The sequence below is a fragment of the Procambarus clarkii genome, chromosome 81 (assembly GCF_040958095.1).
Source record: "Procambarus clarkii isolate CNS0578487 chromosome 81, FALCON_Pclarkii_2.0, whole genome shotgun sequence".
Lineage (NCBI taxonomy): Eukaryota > Metazoa > Arthropoda > Malacostraca > Decapoda > Cambaridae > Procambarus > Procambarus clarkii.
This window is the reverse complement of record NC_091230.1, coordinates 17,920,722-17,945,658: the sequence shown is the minus strand read 5'-3', so window position 1 is coordinate 17,945,658 and position 24,937 is coordinate 17,920,722. Positions and strand designations below refer to the sequence as shown.

General features: G+C 39.7%; 1 protein-coding gene across 13 annotated transcripts in view; it reads left to right on the top strand.

The window, feature by feature from the left end:
- The window catches only part of LOC123773130 (probable phosphorylase b kinase regulatory subunit beta), a 71,928-nt gene that overhangs the window by 30,875 nt on the left and 16,116 nt on the right, over positions 1-24,937 (top strand). For 8 of the 13 annotated variants that reach the window (XM_069315246.1, XM_069315245.1, XM_069315249.1 and 5 more), the window contains 8 exons: positions 7,472-7,564; positions 8,971-9,108; positions 9,790-9,977; positions 10,212-10,327; positions 10,598-10,740; positions 11,371-11,503; positions 22,454-22,596; positions 24,684-24,776. In XM_069315246.1, coding sequence (XP_069171347.1) covers positions 7,472-7,564; positions 8,971-9,108; positions 9,790-9,977; positions 10,212-10,327; positions 10,598-10,740; positions 11,371-11,503; positions 22,454-22,596; positions 24,684-24,776 — 1,047 coding nt within the window. Of the gene's footprint in view, positions 1-7,471; positions 7,565-8,970; positions 9,109-9,789; positions 9,978-10,211; positions 10,328-10,597; positions 10,741-11,370; positions 11,504-14,108; positions 14,249-22,453; positions 22,597-24,683; positions 24,777-24,937 lie in introns of all 13 variants that reach the window. The other 5 variants (XM_069315251.1, XM_069315247.1, XM_069315252.1 and 2 more) reach the window with 2 other exon arrangements.

Sequence of the window (24,937 nt, the reverse complement as noted above, 5' to 3'; positions counted from 1 at the left end):
CTTCTGCTCTCTTGATTCGGGCTGATGTTCCCTTTGTTCCTTTACTTTTTCCTTCGCCTCTCCATTGTTCTGCTGCTCGTATCTTTGTGGGGAAATGGTACACAGTTTGTTCCATTTATCTCCCCCCGAGTGTCCCGCTCTCTCTTCCTGATTTGAGACACCTCCTAGACTCCTTGCCGGAGCCTGTGCTCCTGCTGGGTGACTTCAATTGTCGTCATTCTCTTTGGGGTGACGTTCTGACGAATACCCGGGGTCGCCTCCTTGAGCCGTTTCTCCTCTCTTCTTCCCTGTCTCTTCTGAATTCTGGTGAGCCCACTCATTTGGACTCTCGAACTCGCACCCTTTCTTGTCTTGATCTTTCTCTCTGCTCTTCTTCTCTTTACTTAGATTTCACATGGCAGGTTCTTGATGACCTCCATGGAAGTGATCATTTCCCCATCCTTGTTTCCTTTTTCTCTTTTCGCCCTTCCCTCTCTTTCCCTAGGTGGCAGTTTGCTAAGGCGGACTGGACCCTGTTTTCCCTCAGTGCTACTCTCTCTGACCTCTCCCTTCTGCCCCTCTCTCGCGCTCTCCTCCTTTTTCATGACACTGTCTTCGACGCTGCCCTCCGCTCTATTCCTCGCTCTTCCTCTCGGGGTCCACGGAAGTGCGTTCCCTGGTGGAATGCGGACTGTGCTCGGGCTGTCCGCTGTAAGCGTGCAGCCTGGAAGAAGCACCGCCGTAGGCAGACGGCCGATTCTTTTCTTTTCTTTCGGAGAGCGAGTGCGGTGGCCCGTAGGGCCATCCGTACGGCTAAACGTGAATGTTGGGCATCTTATGTCTCGACAATTACGTCCGAAACCCCTCTGGCCCAGATCTGGAAGCGTATCCGCAAGATAGCGGGTAAGTTCGTTCCCGATGTTTCACCGGTCCTTCACCTCCATGATACTCTTGTGGCGGACCCGTTGCAGGTCGCTTCCGAACTGGGTTCCCACTTTTCTTCTGTTAGCTCTGGTCTTCATCTTCCCCAATCTTTCCTTCTTCGTAAACCTGTCCTTGAGTCTCGTCCTTTAGATTTCTGCACTCATCTTCAGCTTCCCTATAATGATCCCTTCTCTCTCTCTGAACTTCGTTCTGCCCTGGCCCTCTGCGGTTCTACGGCGGCGGGCTCCGATGGTATTCATTATGAGATGCTTCGCCATCTCCCTCCGAGCACGTCTCAGTATTTACTGAGTCTGTATAATCGGATCTGGGAGTCGTCGTCAGTCCCTGAGGACTGGCTCGATGCCGTTGTCCTCCCTGTTCGCAAACCAGGGTCTCTGGGTACTTCCCCTAAGGACTTTCGCCCTATTGCTCTCACAAGTTGTGTCTGCAAACTCTTTGAACGTATGGTTAACGTTCGTCTGATGTGGTTCCTGGAACACCATCACCTCCTCTCCCCTTCTCAATTTGGTTTCCGCAAGTGCCGCAGCACGACAGATGTCCTGGTGAACTTGGAGGTCTATATACGTACTGCTTTTGCTGTGAAGACCTCCGTTGTTGCCGTCCTTTTTGACCTAGAAAAGGCTTACGACACCACTTGGCGTTATCATATCCTATCTCAACTTCATTCTTTTGGCCTTCGTGGTCATCTCCCTCTCTTTCTCCGCAGCTTCCTCTCTCGTCGTTCCTTTCGGGTGCGCCTTGGTACCGCTCTCTCTCCCCCTTTTCAGCAATACGAAGGTGTGCCCCAGGGTAGTGTTCTGAGCACTACTCTTTTTCTGGTTGCCCTCAATGGTCTTCTTTCCTCTCTTCCTTCTGGTGTCTTCTCCGCTCTCTATGTCGATGATCTTACCCTTTGTTGTCAGGGTGATGATTCGCCTCTCCTTCAACGCCGGCTTCAACTTGCGATTGATGCCGTGTCGTCTTGGGCCACAGGTCATGGCTTCAAGTTCTCTACTTCTAAGACTTGTGCCATGACTTTTACGCGGAAACGGGTTGTTCTTCGTCCCTCTTTGTCACTTTATGGTCATCCCCTTGAATACAAAGATTCCGCGAAGCTTTTGGGGTTATTCCTTGACACTCGTTTGTCTTGGTCTCCCCATATCTCTTACCTCCGTGTTGAGTGCTCTAAGTCCCTTACCCTCCTTCGGGTCTTGTCCCATACTTCTTGGGGGGCTGATAGGCGCACTCTCCTTGCTTTACATTCCTCTCTCGTCCTGTCTAAGCTCGATTATGGTTGCCCTGCTTACTCGTCTGCTTCTCCTTCTACTCTTCGCCGTCTTGATGCTTTGCACCATACTGGGTTGCGCCTCAGTTCTGGTGCCTTTCGTTCGACTCCCGTCCTTAGCTTGTATGTTGACACTGGCTTCCTGTCTCTCCAGGACCGCCGTGATCGCTACTGTCTTCGCTATCTTGCGCGGTCCTTGCAACATCCTTCCTCTCGCCTCTGTCGTGCTTTGACTTTTACCCCTCCTGCGGTTCCTGTTCCTCTTCACCACCTCCCTCTTTCTGTCCGGTTATCTCGCCTCCAGGATTCTCTTTCCATTCGTATTTCTGATGTTTCTCCTCGTGTTGTTCCTTCTTTGCCCCCGTGGAGGGTCCCTCTTCCGCGGTTTTGTACATCCTTGACTCGTATCACTAAAGCTTTTACCCCTCCTACAGTTCTAAAACGCCTTTTCCTCGAGCACTTTTCTTCTCACTCCCGCTCCGTTTCTGTCTTCACCGATGGGTCTAAGTCAGCGGACGGTGTTGGCTACTCTGTTGTTTTTCCTGATCGCACTTATATGTGTCGCTTGCCTCCGGAGACTAGCATCTTTACAGCAGAACTTTATGCTATTCTCTATGCTCTTCGTCTCCTGCTTTCTCGTTGTCAGTCTTCCTTTGTGGTTGTTGTTGACTCTCGTAGTGCCCTCATGGCTCTCGGGTGCTTTAATCCAGTTCATCCGGTAGTTGTCGAGATCCAGCATTGGCTGTTTCTCGTTCACAGTAAATTTAAGTCGGTTGAGTTTTGTTGGGTTCCCAGCCATATTGGCGTGTCTTTAAATGAGCGTGCGGATGCTGCCGCTAAGGAAGCTGTCCGCTCTTGTCCCATCTCTCGTAAAGGCATTCCGTATTCCGACTTTTACCCGGTTATCCATTCCTCAGTCCTTACCCGTTGGCAGGCTTCTTGGTTGTCTGTTACTGGTAACAAGCTACGTACTCTTAAATGTTGTGTTTCCTCGTGGCCGTCCTCCTTCCACCGTAACCGGCGGTGGGAAACAGCTCTGGCGAGGTTGCGTATTGGCCATACTCGCTTAACCCATGGTCACTTGATGGAGCGCCGCCCTGCTCCTTATTGTCCTAGTTGCATTGTCCCTCTTACGGTCGTGCATGTCCTTCTTGAATGTCCTGACTTCCAGGACGAGCGTGTGTCTTGCTTTCCGACCGCCCCTCGCGGTCACCTGTCCCTCGATAGAATTCTTGGTGACTCGGATACTTTTGATATCGTTCGCCTTATGCGTTTTTGTTCTCGTATTGGCATCCTTGGTGATATTTAGCGCCCTCTGATTATTTTGCGTATTTGATGGTGCTACATAGCCTTCCCGGTTTGGTGCCTTCTTTTGATAATTACTTACTTACTTGTGGGATCTGAATCTGCACTTAGATAATGTCTTGCCTATCGCTTGACACTTCTAGTACTGCAACACTACCACACAACACGTCTAGTACTGCAACACCACCACACAACACGTCTAGTACTGCAACAATACACACACAATACGTCTAGTACTGCAACACTACCACACAACACGTCTAGTACTGCAACACTACCACACAACACGTCTAGTACTGCAACACCACCACACAACACGTCTAGTACTGCAACACCACCACACAACACGTCTAGTACTGCAACACTACCACACAACACGTCTAGTACTGCAACACCACCACACAACACGTCTAGTACTGCAACACCACCACACAACACGTCTAGTACTGCAACAATACACACACAATACGTCTAGTACAACAACAACAACAACACACAATACGAGTTTCCTGTTGTGTTTTATATTTTGCAGTTTGAAAACTAAATTTAAGGACATTTCTTTCTTGAGAAAACCAAGTGAAAATGACAAGACAGGATAAGGGTTTGGTTTAAGTGGTTTTGTTTCTTTGGTATTGGTCTATTTTGTTGTGTGTTGTAGATGTTATTTGTGTAACAGGTTAAAGATTTAATGACTACGACACGACACCAATAGGCTAAGACAGACAGATAAATGTAAGTAATTTGTTTGATGTAGTCGCATAGAAAGCTAAAGGTGGTAATGTAGGGAGTGTTGTAAATTGTTGCTTTATTTAAAACTATTTATTTTAATGATTTATTCATCTGTTATGCTCTCAAATTATAATATTTTCTATTTTACCCATTGTGGATTTCACAAAATTCTATGATTTTGCTAAATTCTAAAAATGGTGAGTTTTGCATATTATAGTACAGTACTTAAAAAAAAAAAATTAAATACTTGCACATTTGAGTTTGGTATCTAATTTCATTTTTATATTTCTTGTACCATTTTTTTATGATTTTTATAAATTTGACTCCCAGTTGTATGTGGGGATACATTTCTCAAGACCCTGCATCAAGCCAATCATCATAGTACATGTGAGAAGGCATTAAAGTCACTGCGTTAAACCATTCATCTTGGTATTTTTGTTTAAGGATGTTCCAAGAAAAGATAAGATGTGTTCCATGTCCAAGAATCTTTATTACATAAAGTAAATATTGTAACATAGACCTCAACTTTATGGTTCATTAATATGGCATAATGCAATGTTAGAGGTCCATGGCTTTTCAACCTCTTTCAATCAAGTACAGTATAAGAAATATTGCTGGAACAAGATTGATTCATTTAAAGTGGTGGATGTATTTTGTGGGCCTGTGGGTTGCTGAAAGCAACAGCCTGACCAAACAAAGTATTGGCAAACAAGCCTGGCCTCCAGGTAGGACTTCAGGAGAAGAATAATTCTCAAATCTGACTGACTGCAGGTAAACTACAATGCAGTGCAGGGTTTTCTGATGTAAAAATACGGATAAGATCCGTGTCTTCTGAACAAGGATCGGGACAGTTTAACAAGTGACATTCTGTACATTGGTACTAGGTTGCATTAGGAAACTTGCCAGATGGTCTATGTATTTTTACAAAAGTTGCTAGGTATCAGAGAATGTAACAATAAATTCTATTATTTTCATTTTACTTCTGCAGGTTTTAATTTCTGGTATTGCCAATTTACATAAATAGGCAAACTTGTGTAAAACTGAGAGTCGACCGTTTAAAACTAAAATTCGTCTCAAATATTATCCAGTAAATTATCAGTTAATTAAATCCCGGTATAGAACTGGGAGTCTAGTGAAGTACTGTAAAAAAAAAATTCTTGATTCATCTTGGTTCTAAAGCATGTATTGCAAATCCAAAATGAGCTTTGAGATATTTTTGTTTAAGTTAATAGGTTTGGTGTCATTTCCTATTTTAGATCTAGTTTTCCCATTATAGATCTAGTTTTATGCTATGTTGCATGAAATTTGTGTTGATTAGTGCAGATGTTTGGATGGTGCAGACAAGGACCAAAGCACCAAGCAAATATTACATTTAATAATATTAAATTATGAAACTATAATCCATTGCAATAGGGGTCATCCTTGGCCCTATCCCCTAACATAACCAACGACAAAATTTTAGATCACTGGTAAATGGAAGTACTGTAACTAGTCTATATGATATTACCAAGCCAATAATTAACCCTGAACTGACAGACTGGAGACAATAACTACCCATGTCAGTTGTAGAAAAATATGAAACCCTAATATTTACAATACTTGAGGGCTTGTTTATAAATTTGAAATTATTTATAACTTTTTCTGTGTTCTGTTATCATAGGCTGCTTTCCCAGTTACACGGCAAAATAGTCCATACAAAATGCGTTCTAAGGAGTTGGGTTACACATAAATAGTTCTCTCAAAAATCTTAACCAATTGATTTGGTTGATAAACAGCACTATTATACAGTACTGTACCGGCATTTATGAATTCCTTTATCTCTAAATAAAATAACTTTCGAGGTCATTTTAATACCGATCCGTTTTCTATTTCCTCTACTGTATTGCTGATTATCTTTTATTGTAGTTAGTTATCTCTTCTGTATTGCTAGTTTTTCTACTGTATTGCTAGATTTTCTACTGTATTACTAGTTTACTATTTTATTACTAGTTCACTTTTACTGCATTGCTAGTTCACTCTTACTGCATTACTAATCTCTCTACTACTGCATTAAAAGTTTACTGTGTCATGCATGACCACTTGAACCACTTCATATATCCATTTACTGTATACCATTTGGGAAACAACTGCATAGTGTATACTTGGCATATTAATTTTATTGGCAAGTGAGAAATGTTTATATTTAATTTGGGTACAATTGAGCTATTGTGCAGACATTCTTGCCTATCTTGTAGTGTTTTGTGCTAATGTACTCGTCGATGTTAGCAGTTTTGTTATTCTTTTTGTAATTGGTAGTAAATGTAATAAGGAGTAACTTGTTTGAAGAGGATTGTATATGGTCTGTTTACACTGTAACTGAAAGCATAGATACAGAACCCTTTTATTTATTTTTTTAAGGTTAACGTTAAACTTTGTATAAACTTGGTAAATCACATGTCTCGTGTCCATGACCTAATTGCATACCATTATTAAAGTTAAAATTCCATTTAATATTGAAAAAATAATGCACAGTCTGGAAGATCAGGTGTTCTAAATAATACCGTCACCTTTCATTATATGATATTTAGGGCCCAGTGTTGCCAAGTGCGTCATAAAAATGTGATTACTTATGAGGCAGCATATATAATTGACTATTTTTTTTATCTTGTAAAATTGGTGTACAGTAATTCAGATTCACATAACTTGGCTTAGTTAAGTAATTACAAAATTGTATAAATAAAGTTAGACACATAGTCCTTTCTAGTTACTCTGGTGATGTATAGAGTATCCTGTTTTGTGTAAAAAGTGTGTGTAAATACAAAAAGTGTTTTGTAAATTTAATAAGCACACTTAATATTGCACTGTAGTATGTTTAAATCTAGAGTGAACAGCACATTATGTTGGATTGTCAGGCAGGTGTACCCGGAGCATGTGGTATTACCCTTACCCGGAGCATGTGGTATTACCCGCATCTCACATTGTTTAGTTTAATGTGGTTGTTTGGTACTCGTGTATATATAAATAATGGTTACACCACCTGATTGACGTTTTTTTTATATATACTGTATAAGTACATCACCAGAGTAAGGACATTGTTAGTCTTTATGAAGAATTGAGGCATGACTAAATCTATTATAAATATCAAACATTGTTAATAGATTTGTTCCTTTATATTGGAATGCTGACATACAATTGGGTTTCAGGTCATGAAAAATATATATTAAAAATGTTTGAAGGATAAACCTAGTGTTTTGCACGATTGTCTTGCAGGGAACAGCAAGTGATTTGGTAGTGCAGGTTGTCCTAATTGCAGAGAGTATGCGGTTACAAGCAATGATGGCAACATATGGTATTCAAACTCAGGTGTGTTGAATTTTTGTTCAGAATAGTAATGAAGGGGAAATTAATCTACTGTACCTTTTATATGCTGCACTTCCTTTTAAAATGGCAGAGTGTTGGTGGGGACCCTGTATGCTCCGCAGTCTTGATGGGCAATTGAATGTGGTTTGTGAAGCTTCCCTCTTTTGGTGAAAAAATAGGAGACTAACCAAGTACTCAGCTTTTAGGGATAAACATTGAGGTTTTGTTGGGTCACAGAACATTATTCCAGAGTACTAAAAGATTCTAGTACCATGTTACTAGAATTGTTTCTCTCACTCCTGTTACCATTGTGGCTGCCTATTGGCTTCGTGCACGTTTCGTTGCATTTGCCCTATTCCTCTCTTGACTTTCTTGGCATTTAGTGGAGGGTAGTAAATAACCCCCTACTGTTATCTTCATGGTCCTCGCTGGTACCATACCTAATATGTAGTCCTGTTGGTTGGTTGGTTACCTCTGGGATCTCCATTTGCTCAAATTCTAAAGGTTGTTGTATTGGTAGGGCTGCTGCTCTACCTACTAATAAACCCCCAGGTTTATCCTTTCCTTACTACTTGGTATCCTGTTGCAAATATCTAATCCTTTACCACTATCATAAGTTTTGTCTTTTGTAACTGCACTAATGTTAGGGTGAAGTTCTACCACCTGTTCTTGTAGCTCTACCTCATTATTTGTAACTCCATCTGCATTTAGTATGGAACTTTTATTACATTAATTTCCACTGGACTGCCCACTTCTCAGGGAGTGGAAAGTTCCAGGCTCTATTTTGATCTTTGAAAAAGTGTTCCTACAGGAAAAGTCTTTCTGAAATATTAAGGTTTCTGCAATAATAAGGGCCAGATTTTTTTTTAGGTCATTGTATGTGTAAAGCTCCTTTTTATGAGCAGGACATTCTGCTACTCCTGGGCACTCCATTATATCCCTTTTCCGAGTTAATTTTTGAGTTGGTTTAGAATGAGAAGATGCTCATGTTCGAGGACACTGTTGTGGTGCAATTGCTGCCACCCATTTGCAATAAAGATGACCAGATGATGATGATCCTGTGGCAGTTTTGAGTGTGTGTTTATGAGCCATGTACAGATCGTTTAAGATTGGGTTGAGTATTCTCTCGTGTCCCTAGCACCAGTAAGAATTAGCAGTTCCAATTTTGAAAGATCCCTGCTGGTGCATAAGAGCAGAATGTTGATCTTCCGAGAGCAAGCATGGTCTTATCCATGGGACCAGTAGGATCCTACCATAAGGAACAACTGATTGACCTGCTTATACAGGTGCTTTTCATATACTGTACAGTCAAAGCCTGATTTTTATAATCTCCCCAAATACTGTACAATATTTTTTTGCATTAAATTAACACAATAAAATTTTTAAGTGATATTTTTTTTTTTTTTCAGACTCCACACGAAGTAGAACCAGTGCAGATTTGGCCTCCTAGAGAGTTGGTCAAGGTGTACCAGAACCTTGGCGTCAGTGAAAAATTAGGCCTGAGAGGTCGCCCGACTCGACCCATTGGTGCATTAGGGACAAGCAAGGTAAACACAGAATAATTTTGTTACTACAAATGCAGCTGTAGCCCAGTTGGTCATGGTCATTCTATAAAACTCTAGGACAGTGTAGTGTACAGGCTTGAGCTCAAGATTGTTGTATGTCAATTGCTTGTGTCCCTATATATCTCAAAGCGTGCAATAGGTGAACACGTGTGTGCTGTTTACCTGCCTATTTCTCTATGGAGAGACGAGCATAGTTTGTATGCAGTATTTTATAGGAAAGGCAAAATTAAAGTACTATCTTATTTACTGCAACTTCCTTATCTGTGTATGCTTTACAAGTTTAGTTTACTAAAAATGACGTGTACTGTATCTTCTTGAGGTGCTATCCACTATAGTGTGAATGACATAATGAATGAGTAAGTGTGGTATTTTAATCTTTTTAATGTCTCTAACCTTTTTATCTTTATCAGTTACAGTATCTTCTTTCTCAAAGTTGATACTTGCTGTCAATAAAAGTAGGAAGTTAGATAATGATTATGCATGTGTATCTTGGTTTATCCTCCTCGTTTACTTTTGTCTCTTCCATGTGATTGTCATTTACCCCTAAGCAATTTACCATAAAAAAATGCCTCGAGGAGCGACCTGGGGAAGGAGAAAAGTATCGATAAAAAATGCATTACATTGCTTAAAAGTTTGTTACTACAATATTTTCAATATTCACAGATATATCGTGTATGTGGCCAGACAGTACTTTGCTACCCCTTGGTGTTTGAAGTGAGTGACTTCTACCTCTCGCATGATATGGCTCTTCTCATTGATGACATTAAAACAGAGCTGCACTTTGTTGGAAAATACTGGAGATTATCAGGTCGCCCAACTGTTTGCATTCTCATAAGAGAAGAGCATATGAGGTGGGTAAAGTTGGAGCTTCTTACAAATGAATTTCAATTTCTTAAAAGCAAATTTACAAATGAATGAGGAATTCTTTGTTATAAGAGTCAGATGCAGTAAAACCTGACTCTAGACCTGTTTTTGGACTAATTCTTCCTTATTAGTGGAGCTTTATTTCACTTTATAAATTGTATGCAATTTAATTTTTAGACACTTGTCCTCTTTAAGTATGAGTGAATTCTCTTGTTTTGTAGAGATGAACACTTCCGTGAGCTGCTCGATTTATTGGCAATGCTCAAGACTGGATACTGTGATGGGCTCAAAGTCCGTACTGGCAGACTGCAGAACCTTATTTCATCGTCCTGTATTGGTAGTTATATTCAGTATTATTTTGTACCTAAAAAAAGGCTAAAGTAAAAAACAAAAACAAAATACTGTTCATCTAAAACGTAATAAGCTTTAGGGGTAAGCCAAGTTTTAATTGATAAATTGAACACTTTCACGTTTTATTTAGTACAGTACTTAGCTTGGATCTGTTTGTTTTGCTCGCTCTTTTATTAATCACTGTATAGTACTGCACTCATTATTTATATTGTAAACAATTACTTGAATATAAAACTTTTTTCTTTTTACCCTTCAGAGCATCTGGACTTCATGAGTGCGATGGATATTGACTTGGATATCAAAGCCTTTGAGCAGCTTCAGCATGCTAGTATTGGTTATCAGTCTCTTACTGATGTTCCAACTGCCATCACTTACTCTGAGGATTCAATGAGCTTTAAGGTAAGATGAAGCCAACAGGCACAGAAAAATAAAGTAGCAATACCCCCATTCAATCAGTAATTGGGGTCATCAGGTCAGCCAGTTATCCTTCTGTTAACTACTATTAACAGAAGGATAATTTTATCTATATAGTTATATCTTCTGTTAAGATATCTGAAGGATAATATCTTCTGTTAACTATTGCTGGGAAGACAGGACACCACGAGCGTAGCTCTCATCCTGTAACTACACTTGGGTAATTACTAGTTACTGAGCTGCCTGCCACTTGACCAGTGGCAGCACCAGCTATGCAACAGTGTTGAAGGAGGTGGCTGTCTCTGCTTTCTGCTTGTGAATGCAGATTGGGTTCAAGTTGAAGGTACGTAGCACAATATTTCGACCCAGTGCATTACTGTACAGGTATTTTGAAACTTGTGACCAATGCTAATTTAATAGTGGTCCTGCAGTGTCATTCCTCTTAAGGTGTAGTATTGCTATATTGATAATGGAAACTTATACAAATAAATTAGATAATCTACATACATTGTTTTTGCTCATGTTAGAAGTTCTGTTGTGAACAAGTATAGGAATGACATTCCTATGTATCCCTTTAGGGAATTAAGTAAAGTTAACTGATTGTTAATTCTTCAGGATATGGATTTGCAACCAACTTCAGAAGTTCTTAATGTGTTGAGGTCGGTTTCAACTTTGCACGGTCAGACCCAGCTACTGGGAATCCTCTTGCGACGAGAAGGACACGATTTCCAGGTGGATGGAGTTTCAGGTTAGTTACAGTCGATTGTCATTTTGATATTGTGCTTAGTTGAAAAATGTTATACATAAATGCTATAGAAATCCTAAAAAAAAGAATTTAATATGATGAATTATTTGGCAGTTAATCAAATACAAATTCTTTATTATAAGTTAATAATGAAACAAATTTATTGTAGCAATTTATTCATTTTGCATATTAAACAATAAATTTAGCTTTGTCAAATTGCATACTTGTTAATGAAACAATGAGTGAGTAAGGGCAGTTCCTTAATGGCAGGGATACATATAATCAGTGGGGGTGGGAGTGGAAGTTCAAAGTTTTGTTACTAGGGAATTTTTAAGCAGGTAATTTCTACTAATTTCTATTAGTAGAAATTGCCGCCATTCACAGTTTCGAGAGCAAATTGGACAGAGAACTGGAACATGAAGAAATATAAAATGCACGAAGCCCTAGTAGCTAGGAAGCAGGACCCACAGAAATTGATAAATACTGATAGTTAATTATCATGTCCCACACACACACACACACACTCTCGCCGACCATACCACTGCACCACCACCTGCTGCCATACTACCTACCACAAGGATAGTTTAACTATTTTGCTGCAGAATTTCCATTTTGACCCTCATAAATTTCTTGTCATTATGGGGCTAAATAAAAAATAAATAAATAAAAAAAGTTTAAATCTATAGCAAGACACTCTACGAGTTCCAGTGATACCACAAAAAATAATAATTAATAATAACAATCATAATTGTGAAGTGGTAATGGTGAAAATAACGCATATTTTGTCTGTATTTTCTAATACAAAATATAGTCCAAATAACTCGATACAGAACCATGTCATATGCATGTTGCCAACACAGAATATCATTAGAATTACAATCAAGAACATTAATCATAAACAAAAATTTTGGGAAGGGGGTATTTTATTTGGATGGGTGGGATTTACATTTGTTCCCAATTTGCATTGCATTTTTAAGAAAAGTGTTTCTTGTTATATTTACTATAAAAAAATCATTAGTTTTGATTTAAATAGTAAATAAAATAAAAATACTTTACGGCTGGCATTTCAGTCTCTTCTTAGGTTGGTCGAGGACCAGGCTGCGGGAACGCTGAGCCCCGAAATCATAGCAAGGTAACCACATGGGTAGGCTCTGGTATCGCTCGCATGTTACCAGGGCCTTGGACATGCACAGGGCTACCCAAATCAGGACCAGAATTAGGTTTGCTCATCAGAGTGAGAGGAGCCTGGGGATCAGATATCAACAAAGAAATGAGAAAACTGCCAAGTACCAGCTAAAAACTTTAGAAAACAAGGCAGATGATAGTTGGCAGTGTAAACAACCCCCTCTCTCCAGCTTACCTGATAGCCACCTGGTGTTAGCTCCGCATCACAGAGGGTTGTTGTCAACAAACACCTTCACTCGCATATTCGTGTGATGCATGTGTGGTAGTGGTGGGGGTCTTTTGTGGGGGATTTTACTCTCTGCAACTTGGAATGGATACAGTAGAATTTTTGTTTCTCTGGTATGGTCTTTTCTGCTAAGCTCTTGGCTGGTCCTTGTCCAATTTGTCTCAATCTGCTGGTTGGACAGAAGTGTCCACTGGCTGTGGCCTATGTCGGCCTTGTTTGGCTGGTGTGTTTTAACACTTTTGATTGTGGTGTTTTTCTTCTTTCCTTCTGGGACCCACTTGCTGGCCATTTTGTTTCCTACCCTCCTTCTTGCTTTGGGTGTTGGCAATTTGCTTATTCCTGGTTGGTTGTCCCATGTCCTTACCATGCTTTTGAGGTGTTTAGGTAGTGTGCCACTGCTGCTGCTTTTCCTGAATCCTGGTCTTGTGCATGCTTTTTCCACTGGTCAGCACCTTTGCCTATTCCTTTCAGTAAAGCTGTTCTCTTACATGTCATTTAGTGAGTACAAGGACAAGAGAACGTGGGAGTTGGAAAAAGAGAGATACAGAATTGTAAGGAAACACTCGAATGCAGCAAGAGTGGTAGAATATGTGGTATTTCCTACAACACCTTCTGTATTCAAAGATATTCTGACCTTGAGATACTTTTCTAGACACACAGAGATCACACTAACGTGATGCATCAAATGTGTAATGATGTAAGGGCAAAGAGGAAGAACGGCCTATTGACATAGCTCGGGTGCAGGGGGAAGTTGTGTAAAATCCTGGTTTGTGCCTCGGAGAGGCTCCGGGATCCAGTAAGTTCAATAGAACTTCGGTTTCAACTCTTTTACCCTGTCGTAGCTCAGTTGATTAAGGCAGTGTCTGGGATGCTCCCGGACACAGGTTCGAATCCTCGTCACGGCCCTTGTGGATTTGTTCATACTTTTCTAGATCGCCTCACATTCAATCAAAATATGACAACGGTTTTCCCTCAATAATTACTTTCACCGTAGTTTTTTCAGATGGTTTTTAAATTTATCAATTACCAATCGGAATACAAATATCTTCAACTTATAAATTGGTTATAAAATTTATTCTTGAAAGCAGTAAATCAATTAAATAATGATCTGTTTTGAGGAGAGTGGTTAAATAATTTGATATTTAAAATTATATTTGGTGCTAATTAGTACCTATATTAATTGGAATGAGGTTTTAGTGGTGGTGCGGCTGGAGAGGTTGCTGAAGGAGGTCAGCGAATGCCACTTCTGGGGTGCCATGCGTCTTGCAGCTGCTACCCTCAACAAACTCTACCCATCCGTGTCGCACATCACAACTATTTTGGTGCAGGGTTGTCAGGTGACTGTGACTGACTGTGGAGGGCTTTATGAGAGTGACATTGCTTCATGAGTGACCTCCTTCCCTGTATGCGTTGCTACACATGAAACTGCTGTGCTAAACTCTGCTGTTTTGTACATTTGGTGCATCAGTGTGTGCGTGTGTAGTAAAATGTTGGAAACAAATGTTCTATTGTTTACATGAGCTTTGACGGGTTTTCAAAGATGGCTTCTGATAGACACTGTTTTTCATTTGCTTTTGCAAGTTATATTTACATACTACAGCTTTGAAGTTGAACACTGAAGTTTACATGTTCCTTTTGGTAAGCATTGATTTTACAATGGAAAAAATGAGCTGCAAATATTTTAAGACAACCGATGAGAACTGCATTGGGAATATTTAAAAGTTGATTCCAAAGATACACAAACCCTGCAGTAGCATTACTAAACCTTGTAGAATAATATCTTCCCTCTTTAAGTTTTCTTAGCTCACTCATTTCAAGGATATAGGGCTTGGATTTTGTTTAAATAAAGTTAATAATGCTAATGGGGTTTATAATTACAGTATACTTGTATTTTGAATGCTGTGGTTAGCCAACTTATAAATTATTCACAATCTTTCATTATACCCAGTTAATGCAGAGAGATTAGAGGATCTATGAGAAAAAATTAAGTGTATAATGGGATTGAACCCACATTCCTGGATGCGGTCTCAATATTTTTGCCGGTTTTGCTTTCACTCAAGCTCACTGTAGGGAAGTTCAGGATACATATGAGTGGCATAATGTAGCTATATTATATTTTATCTGTTCAAGGTAGTACAGAGATCCTTAGGGAATTACTGGGGTACATGGGGAGGCTGACGCTCCAAATGTATAGTCACCGAAGAAGTTTAGTTGACAAATGCAACTGTAGTTTGTTCAGGATGCACACTACTTCTTGTTGGCACTTCTTTCCAAGACTTCTATCACTTTACCTCAACCTGCATACACACTTCACTTGTATAGGTTACTGTTTTCTATTGCTGTTATTTTCACCTACTCTGATCTTGCCCTGTAACCCATGTCACTTCAATTCACCTGTATTCCACTAATCAGGTTTTTAATTAACTCATGGTTCCTTTCTCCTTTTGTTTGGTTACTAATCTGAATATTTCAAGACGTTATTTCGTATGGACTTGCTAACATTAGCGTGTATTGAGTAAACGTTCCCAATTATTTATGAATCCGTCAGTTTACGAACTCTGTTGCCTTGCCACTCTTACAAAGCAAGGGAGAGATAGAAAGATATGTAACTCTTACAGTTTGGCTGGGTATTAGTTGTAAGGGTATGAGCTTGTTTCTCCTATTCTTGCTACATACAAGTACCAGAAATAGTACAGTATGAGAATGTCGAGTCCATCCGAGTCTATGCATTTAACCAAACGTGTAACCTAAAGCTAAAGTATTTAGCTTTAGGTTATCTCATTTAGTATTCTAAATGAGACTTTGCCTTGATGGAGGGGGAACTCATCCTTATTACTGTTAGAATCAAGTATGGTTAATACAAAGGATTAGGTTAAATGAGTGCTTGGAAATACTGTAAACCTGTTTAACCACCGCACTGCACACCTGGTTTCGGCAAAAACTTCATAGTGCAATTGTCAAGAACGTATGTTTTTTTTATAAATGTTCAGGTAAAGTTAATGTCAAAATGTTTCCTAACTCAAACATTTTAATTTCAAAACACAAAATGTGATGAAAACATTAAAAAAATGTTAAAATATACCCTAATTAAGAAAAAGCACAACTCTCAGATCGCCTTCAGGCGCTCTGCACAGCACAGTGGTTAATAGCCTTAAAAATTAGTTTATAAAAATATTGTTTAGAGTTACAGTACTTCACTCGAATTGACAAAAATTGAATTGCTTCTAAATTAGAAACTAGAATTGTCTGGCAGAAGTGAGACTCGATCAACAAGAACAATCAGTATAATAATACAGCATGTACTTCCCAAACTAGCTAATCTGAAGTTTTCAAAAGAACTAAAAAGGAGCATGTAATTAATTCTCTTCTTTTTATAACAGTTTTTTCTAAGGGGAGTGTAAGTATGATTAGAAGTGTGAAGTTACCACCATATAGGGTACTTTGCACTTGAGATTTACTAAAGAACGTGTGTTAAATCCCACAGATTTCCATTCAGCACGCAAAAGGCTGAAATCAAAACATTGCCGAGGTTAGCTTGAACATTCATAAGAAAGCTCTACCAAACCTACTCATTCTCTGAAATCCTACACTATTCTGTAAAAACAAACCCACAATATACCACACTGCACCGATACGTAAAGATTACAGACAACATTCCTCTGGTGCTGCAAAAGATCATTTACAATTGACCAGGATACGAGTCTCCCGCTTTGGGTCGCCTCGGTATTGCCACCAGACACACAATGACAGTCGCACTTTGCATTTGTCCTTCCCGCCAATGTGTCCCAGTGTTTTTGAGTTTCAAAATATATTTCTAATAGAATATTCAAATGTACTCTGTAAGTGTTCATTGTAAAATAGACTTAGGGTCCCTTCCTTACATAGTGGACCATTTGGTTTTCATGAAAAGCTGTTGGAATGTAGCTATTCTGTACTGTACAGTATTACAGAGACTAGCTTAACCCTTGGAGGGTGCAGTTCTCTCTGCTATGGGTTACCATTGTGCCCAATGTTAACCAGTCCATCTGGGAGGGAGGGGGGGGGGACTAAAAGTTTCGGGAGGTACGGAGATCCCCCAGACAACCTACCAGGAACACAAGAGGAATGTTGAACCCAACCTCAAGCACCCCTTCAGTCAACAATGTAAGTGTAAGAGCTGTAGTTCCTCGGAATTTGCAATATGGTTTATTGGGATGAACACTAACGAACAAACAATAGCAAACGAGGACTTGACCCACAAATCATATTTAAGTATAGGCGATGAGTCACAATAACGTGGCTGAAGTATGTTGACTAGACCACACGCTAGAAGTTGAAGGGACGACGACATTTCGGTCCGTCCTGGACCATTCTCAAGTCGATTGTCAAGACAATCGACTTGAGAATGGTCCAGGACGGACCAAAACGTCGTCGTCCCTTCAACTTCTAGTGTGTGGTCTGGTCAACTTAAGTATAGGTACTTGGGTGCTACCATCTAATGGCAATTGGGTAATAACAGCCAGGTAGGCAAGCTGGAGGTTTGCAAGACTATTACTTAGCATTCTTTATGGTAGCAAGTTAGGCTTGGATATGCTTTTAAGTGTTTGTGAATTTTTTTTGGTCACTGTGAACTAGATTGTTATTTTATCCAGTGCTTCCATAGCATCAGTGTGACTCAATACGGACATTTGAAAATATCATTGTTGCACTGGTACAGAATGCCCTCTTACCCTGAATATCATGATCCTTTGGGACCAAGATGGATCATGTCTTGTGGAGCAACTGAATCTGCTGTTCAGAAAGATGTTTTTCATATTATCTCAAAGCCTCATAGGTATTTCTCCTGTTATTACTAATACATAAATACATATTTAAAATATTTTACTAAGCTTGTTCAGGTGAACCTTAATTTCTTACACGGCAAGTATTTGCATAAAAAATTGACAAGTATTTATATGGTAATGGGTGTTGGGAGTGGTTGATGGGTGTGAGTATGGGGTGTCGGCTCGCAGGTGATGTCGCTGCTAGCAGACAAAGTTGTTTGTTGATACATACGACGCCAGCCCATCCACCTGTTTAGATCATACTTGTTTGTAACTATGTGGGCCATCGTACATATATTGATGTAATGGGCAATTAGAAGAATAGAATTTGGTACTGTTTCCTTTGTACAGTCCAGCAAAACAAAGCTAAAAACCAAACTTAGATATTCCTATGTCATGTATAGCACATTTATGTACTGTATTAGGCCTCGGATAGCATTATTAGGCCTGAGATGATTAGGTTAGGTTTTATTAGCAACATAAATACAAAATCTTTTCTAGTTTGTCCAAATTCAGTTGTACCAAATTCTACTTTATAATTGTCCATTACATCAATATATGCATGATGGTAGACATGGTTACTATAAGTATGGTACGTACTCTCAAAACGGGAAGATGGGCTGGATGACTCTCATATATCCTCAGTGACAGACATAATCACACAAGAATACAATAGGATCAAGATAGGGAGGGGTCAGAGTGTTGGTGATGGAAGGAGGGTGGGAGTTGCAAACCAATTTGCACAAAAATTGCAAAAAATGCAAATCAATATTTTAATTTATTCATTCAATTAAATGTTTACAAGAATGTACAGTGGGGTTTTCAAGCATTACAGATTTCAAATCGCAAGTGGGGAAAGTGAAGTGACATAAAAACGTGTAACCATTCTAAGCTGGAGGACTTCGATGCTGTTGCTTACCGATGTTGCTTACCGATGTTGCTTACCACTGTAGCTTCTGGGGTGAACAGTTAATCTGTACCCGAGCGAACATTTTGCTCAAGCACAAGCTTGAGCAAAATGGTGTTTCTCTTCACACACATGGGTTTAATAGGGGACAAGCTTTAATTTCTCTAACATTTTGCTCAAGCACAAGCTTCTGGTGTTTCTCTTCACACTAGTGTATCTGGACTAGTGGCTCAGGAGTTGTCAAGCCTTTACACATCTTCTTATGAAACCTGTACATCCTTAGTTATGGCATGTTTGTTTACATATATTAAACAGTTTGTGATCTCTGAAGCACTACAAGCTTGCTTGTAATAATAATAAACCTTGGATTGTGAAGCAACACAATTGACTTGATAATGGTCCAGAACGGACCGAAACATCGTCGTTGTGGTCTACAATTTCTAGTGTGTGGTTTGGTCAAAATTTTTCAGCCACGTTGTTGGGACTTTTCATTGCTTCATATCTCGAAATCTGTTCAGTAAATGTAACCAACGCCACCATAATTGTTGAAAGATGTACTGGTTTTGTGAGTGGTTGTGTAAATGGTTGATAAATCCTAGTCCTGTTCTTGTTAAGAGCTGTAAGGCACCTATGTACATTTGAGGGTTTTCTCCATAAACATACACAAAATTTAGAAAAACAAGGGAGATGATGTGCACAAGTAATGGGAAGCAGCAAAGTAAAATAGTGTACTTGTATAGCAGATCTTAGTGTTTAGAGATTATCTTACCATTAATGCATTGGTATTTAGAGATAGTTAAGCCAGGGGTATTGTCATGAATTACTTTTGTATATGAAAGTTTAGAGGACTGAAGCCATTAACTTATTTCTAAAAAAAAAAAAAAAAAAGTTACAAGTTGATTAAATGATTTCAGAAAAACCTTTCTGTATCATTCCTTTTTAACTACCAGTATATGAAATAATTTCCAAGTAGTTGTGCATCTTCACAAACAAAAATTAAGAATACAACATTTGAAAAGTGTTTAACAATTAAAATTGGGTATACAGTAATTATAAGCGAGTTACGAAACCACATAGGAATGGTGAGTAACGTTCTAAGATAGCATGGAGTTTTAAGTATATTTAACCAATCGCTAAATTTCTGAAGCTATTTGTGGTAAATAGAAATGTGTGTAGGAGATAAAGCCTCATTTGGACATTTCACCTCCTTTCTGCAACGTTTCATATTTGGTGTCTTCAAAGATATCTTGGTGCCGTAATATTCATCTGCGTTACCATGCTATTTCTGCCGTGAAGTGTGCTTTAGATAGCATTATGTAACAAGTGAGAAAGGCACAATAACAAAACTGATCATTGGTTAACATCTTTTGTCATAAAGTATTAACTGGGCAAACTGCTATACAATACAGTACTGTATGTGGTAGGGGTGCTTGAGCTAGTAGTAGATAAGGGGTATGATGGTGGTGCTTGTGTTCAGACTACGGATATTTTTGTGGGGAGTCCCATCGGCTCCCTGAAGCGATATGTGCTATATTAGTTTGGGGTCATCAGTCACAGGAGTCCTTATGCCTACCGGGGTCCACGAGCCAGAACCTGGCTCCCTCAGAGAGGTGCGAGGCAGCAATGGCCTATGAGCACTTTACATTTAAAGAGTGTCACAAATGCCATCGACTGGGGAAAGGACCCAGAAAGTTAGGCGAATCAAAACAGACCATTGTCTGGTTAACCTGTGCAATTTACATCTGAATAGATCAAAATAAGTAACTTCCCTAGAAAGAAACCAACAAACGACTTGCAACTAGTCCTTTTCGGGTTTTGAAGTTCAATGTCATGGTACCTTCCTCTCCCCCCCTCGCTTGATGTGTTCATGAACACCTCATCTCTCGGTTGGGGCTTTGTATCCTCCCAGCATGGTGTGGGTGTTTCCCTGACTGAGGCCTTCGCAGTAGACGCATTTTGGAATGACTTGTCAAGATGGGGGTTCCTGTCCCCTCTTTCCTCCCGGTCCTGCTGTTGCTCCAGGTTCTGACTCGGCTGGATTCATTTTGGGGGCATGTGGTTCTCCTGGCTTCATGGTGGCTGGCCCAGCCTTGGTTTCAGGTACTGCTATCTTGGTGTCCGAACCCAGGCAGTTTTTCCGCAGCTCCACCTTTTTTTAGCAGAGCGGGCTGGTGAGGTACCTCACTGGTTCACCTTGCTGCTCTACACTACATGACTGGATTTTCTGATGCTTGTATATCCCCCCTTTGTATGGTGATTAGGTGGCTTCTTTGTTGGTGTCCCACCTGCAGTTTTCTTCTCAGCAACAGTATGGAGTTTCTAGGCGGTCTTTCCTTCATTTTCTCTCCGACAGTTTTTGTCAATTTTGTACCAGGTTGTTTTGTCCTTTCTTGGCTTTTCTGGGTTAGCATCCCATGCCTGTTACTTTCGTTTCGTATCGCATGGCGTTGGTAGAGCCGCTTCTGCTTGTGTTCGGGGTGGATGTTACTTCCACTCCATTCTGATAGCTTTCTCATGCATTTTTTCTCCCACCTGCTCATGCACCGCCTTAGCCTTCTTGGTCTTTGGACCCCGTTCTTTCTTTTCTTTCTTCTCCTCGCTATGTTGTGGCCCCTTCAGTTCGGGATAGCTTTTGGAAGGACTTATTTTTGTGGGCCTTTGCCTCTGGGGGTCGGATTGGGAGCTTCATGCTCTCCTATGATGCTGGGGGTTCTGTTCATTTGGTCCAGGTGATCATTTTGTTTATTTGCTGCCTTCTTTTCTGGTGTACAATGAGATAGCTGGCACTACTACCTGCAGGCAACTGGTTCTGTTCCAGTGGACGCTCTCTGGGTGGATCTGTTGTCCTTGGTTCCCTCTTCTAGGGCTTGTGTGTCTCAGGTTTTCTGCAGTGTCATCAAGTTTAGCCAGCTTGCGGTCTACCCTCGTGCCCATGATGTTAAGAAGTATGCTGCTCTCGCAGCAGTTTTTAGCAACATGTCTTGGGTCGACATTCGGGCGCGGGGGTTTTTGGTGATCGAACAGTCCTGGCCACTATGTGTCTCGTGAACATTCCGGTTCCTTCCCGGCCGTGTGTAGTTTTGGGGAACCTGTCACAGCCATATTTCTCTTCCTCGTCTTGAGACCTGCGGTGCTGCCACCTCTTGGGTAAGTCCCTCCATTTACTTATCTTTAGGTAGTTAGCTTCAGCAAGCCAAAGGGGCTTCCCACAGAAAACCAGCATTGAATGTAATGAAATGCCATTTTCTGGGTGAACCCCGGAGGCTCCCTGAAACCATCCCTCACTCTGGTCGGTGGTTTTCATCGCTCATGAACTGGAGTGGGGGGCTGCCGGCTCCCCCTTACTCCCCCTATGTGGGGGGGGGGTAATGTTAAGGAGCGGGAGTGCTAGTTACATGAAGTGTTGCTTGTTGGGTTTCTTCCTAGGGGAGTTATTTTCATCTTTTCGGATGTAGATTGTTAGGTTAACCAGATGGTGGTGGTTTTGATTCACTTACCTTTCTGGGGCCTTCCACAGTTGATGGCAATTATGACATAGTGTGCTTTAAATGTAAAATGTTCATAAAATGCTCATTTGCTCCCTGTGGCTTTCTGAGGGGGGCCAGGTTTTGGCTCGTGGTCCCCGGTAGGCATAAGGACTCGTGTGACTGATGACCCCAAACAAATTTAGCACATATCAGTTCGGATAGCTTCAGGGAGCCTCCGGGGCTCACCCAGAAAAAGGCGTTTCATTACATTCAACGCTGGTTTTTTCCTCTGCTTCTCCCTGCCTGCTTAACTCTTAACTCGTTTCTCATTTTATATGCATGCTGCCCTTCCCTACCCTTCATCAGTACAAGACCGAGTTCGTGCACTGCTCCATCAGGCTTCCTCTCTCCGATACTGGGCCGCAGTGCGAGAGTGTACTGCATTGCTCACCAAGGAGGTGGAGTCAATCTCGCCTTACATCACTACTGTCTTAGTTTCAGGAAAACAGGTAATGCCAGGAACTGAGATTCCACAGATAGTTTGAGAAAATGTCCCATGTCTCTCATTTGTCTGCTGTGTTTTAGCTGTGTTCAAATGGGGTACATGATTCATGTAGCTGTGAAGTATTGCTAGCAAAAGTTCGCTGGATTTTTAAGTTGGGGAATTTTATGCCATATTAATTTGATTTTTGAATAGAATTCCATTATGCTCTTTTTGTTTAATGATTGTTAATTATAAAGGTATTAACACAGATGAAAGTAAGGATAATAATTATTGCTACAGTTAGATCAAAGTAAGGATAAGAGTTTGTGTTGATGAAGATTGTATTGTATTGCTCATAATTTAGATATTCTAATGACAAGACTGTTTGGGTTGTATTGAGAGAATATATTTATTGCTTTCAATCATTAGCTTTATATATATTGGACTTACAGTATCATGGTATAAAATGAAACTGATGGTTTAAAGTCAGTCATTAACAATTTTCTAGGCAAATTAATATTACAGGTATTTGTAAACATTAGAGGGACAATATTTATTGGTGCGGAGATATAATTCTAGTTATATAAGCAGACATGGAAAAAAATCCTACAAACTTTATATACAAGCATGCACTCAGACCACCGTCTTGAGAGCCAACTATTCACATAAAGCTAAGAAATTAACTGTGTTCATCTTGTACAGCTCTGGCTTCTTTTTATTGTTGAGGTTCAGAAACTCTTTTGGTAGACTTAAGTCTCTTCCCCAATTTGGTTGTAGTCCCAGAAGTCTTGTAGAAGAGGAGCAATTTTGGTTTGCTTTGGTGAAACATTTATTGGTAACTAATTTGTCATTGAATTCAGAGGAACATTGCAAAGTTTTCCCCAAAACATCTGACCTAAGCAGCCATCATTGCCTTTTTCTCCGGAAAAACAAGATAAAAAAAAAAATGGCTGTTCAGGTAGTGGATAAAACTGTTAAAAATGTAACCTGTGATTTGTCAGTTGGTGGTTCAGTTGTATTGCTTATAAATCTCTGACTGTATTTATTGTAGTATTATTGGATGTCTTACTAACTGATTGACTTTGTTGTTGTTGTTTTTTTTGTCTTGTTTTGCCCAAGCAAAATGGTTTTGCTAACACTTTTAAACATACTACCACATATTCTTATATCTTACTAGCAGTCTTAAATCTCTTAGTCATAACAGATTTGATCATATTATAACACTGTATTAAGCCTACTATTGTCTTCATATCTATGATACACAAATCTTGTACAGCAAGCTCTGACACTTGAGATGCCTTGAGAAATGTATCAAATAGCACACTCATCTTTATCACTCGTTCTTAACCTTCCCACTGTGCACACATTCCATTTATTTCGGCAGCTAGCATTCTTTATACAGTATAATGTGAAATATTTGTGCGTAAATCACGAAATTCCCTTGTGATGATTTATATGAAATCGTATAATCGTGAAGGAAAATGAAGCTCAAATACTTGAGCACTTTCGTGCCTATTTCATCCCTCATTTCAACTCATTCCAAGGATGTGCTTGAACACACACATACACAAGCGATCTAGTATTTCCTGCTTCATTTTCTTTCATGGTTATTGTTTTCATAATATGTATATGATTGTCTTTTGTAAGTATAAATGTAATTTGAAAGTTTTAGATGGATGTCACTTGACATTTACAGTGTTATGTTTTTGTAACTGAATATATAATTGCTTCAGCTTCCATTCATTGTCTTTGAGTTACTGCTATTCTTAATTCCTTAAACAATGACTAGGTTAATATGTATCACTATAAATGTTCAGTTGTTTACTATTTTCTTGACTAATGGTGCTAAGAATAACCTTAAGAGCATTTGAACTTATTTTGCAACTACAGCAAAGTTTGATTTAGTCATTTATATTATGTGACCAATACACTTTTGTAGATGTCTTAAAAAGGAAATATTGTATTTCTTGCAATATTTAATTAGTTTATAAACTGCATGCCAGGAATACTCAGAATTTTATTAAAAAAATTAAATGAAATTACCATAGTTGTAAACTTTATTATACTATTACTATTATTATTTTATTTATGTAATAATTTATATAATTACAGTTAACAGCTGGTTATGGCAAGGATGAGATCCTCCTTGATAAACCGGTTCAACCGTCAGAAATACACGATCTCTTCTACACACCAGCTCTTCAGGTACATTACTCGTTCCTCATTCTCAAGTGTTGCCTCTTATTCCTTCCACATTAAGAAGTGGAGAAATACAGTTGGCAAAAATTTAGATTGTGCATACATCATAGCTTCTGTTTGTCCACGTGTGGTGTTTGTGTACTCGCTTAGTTGTGCTTGTGGGGGTT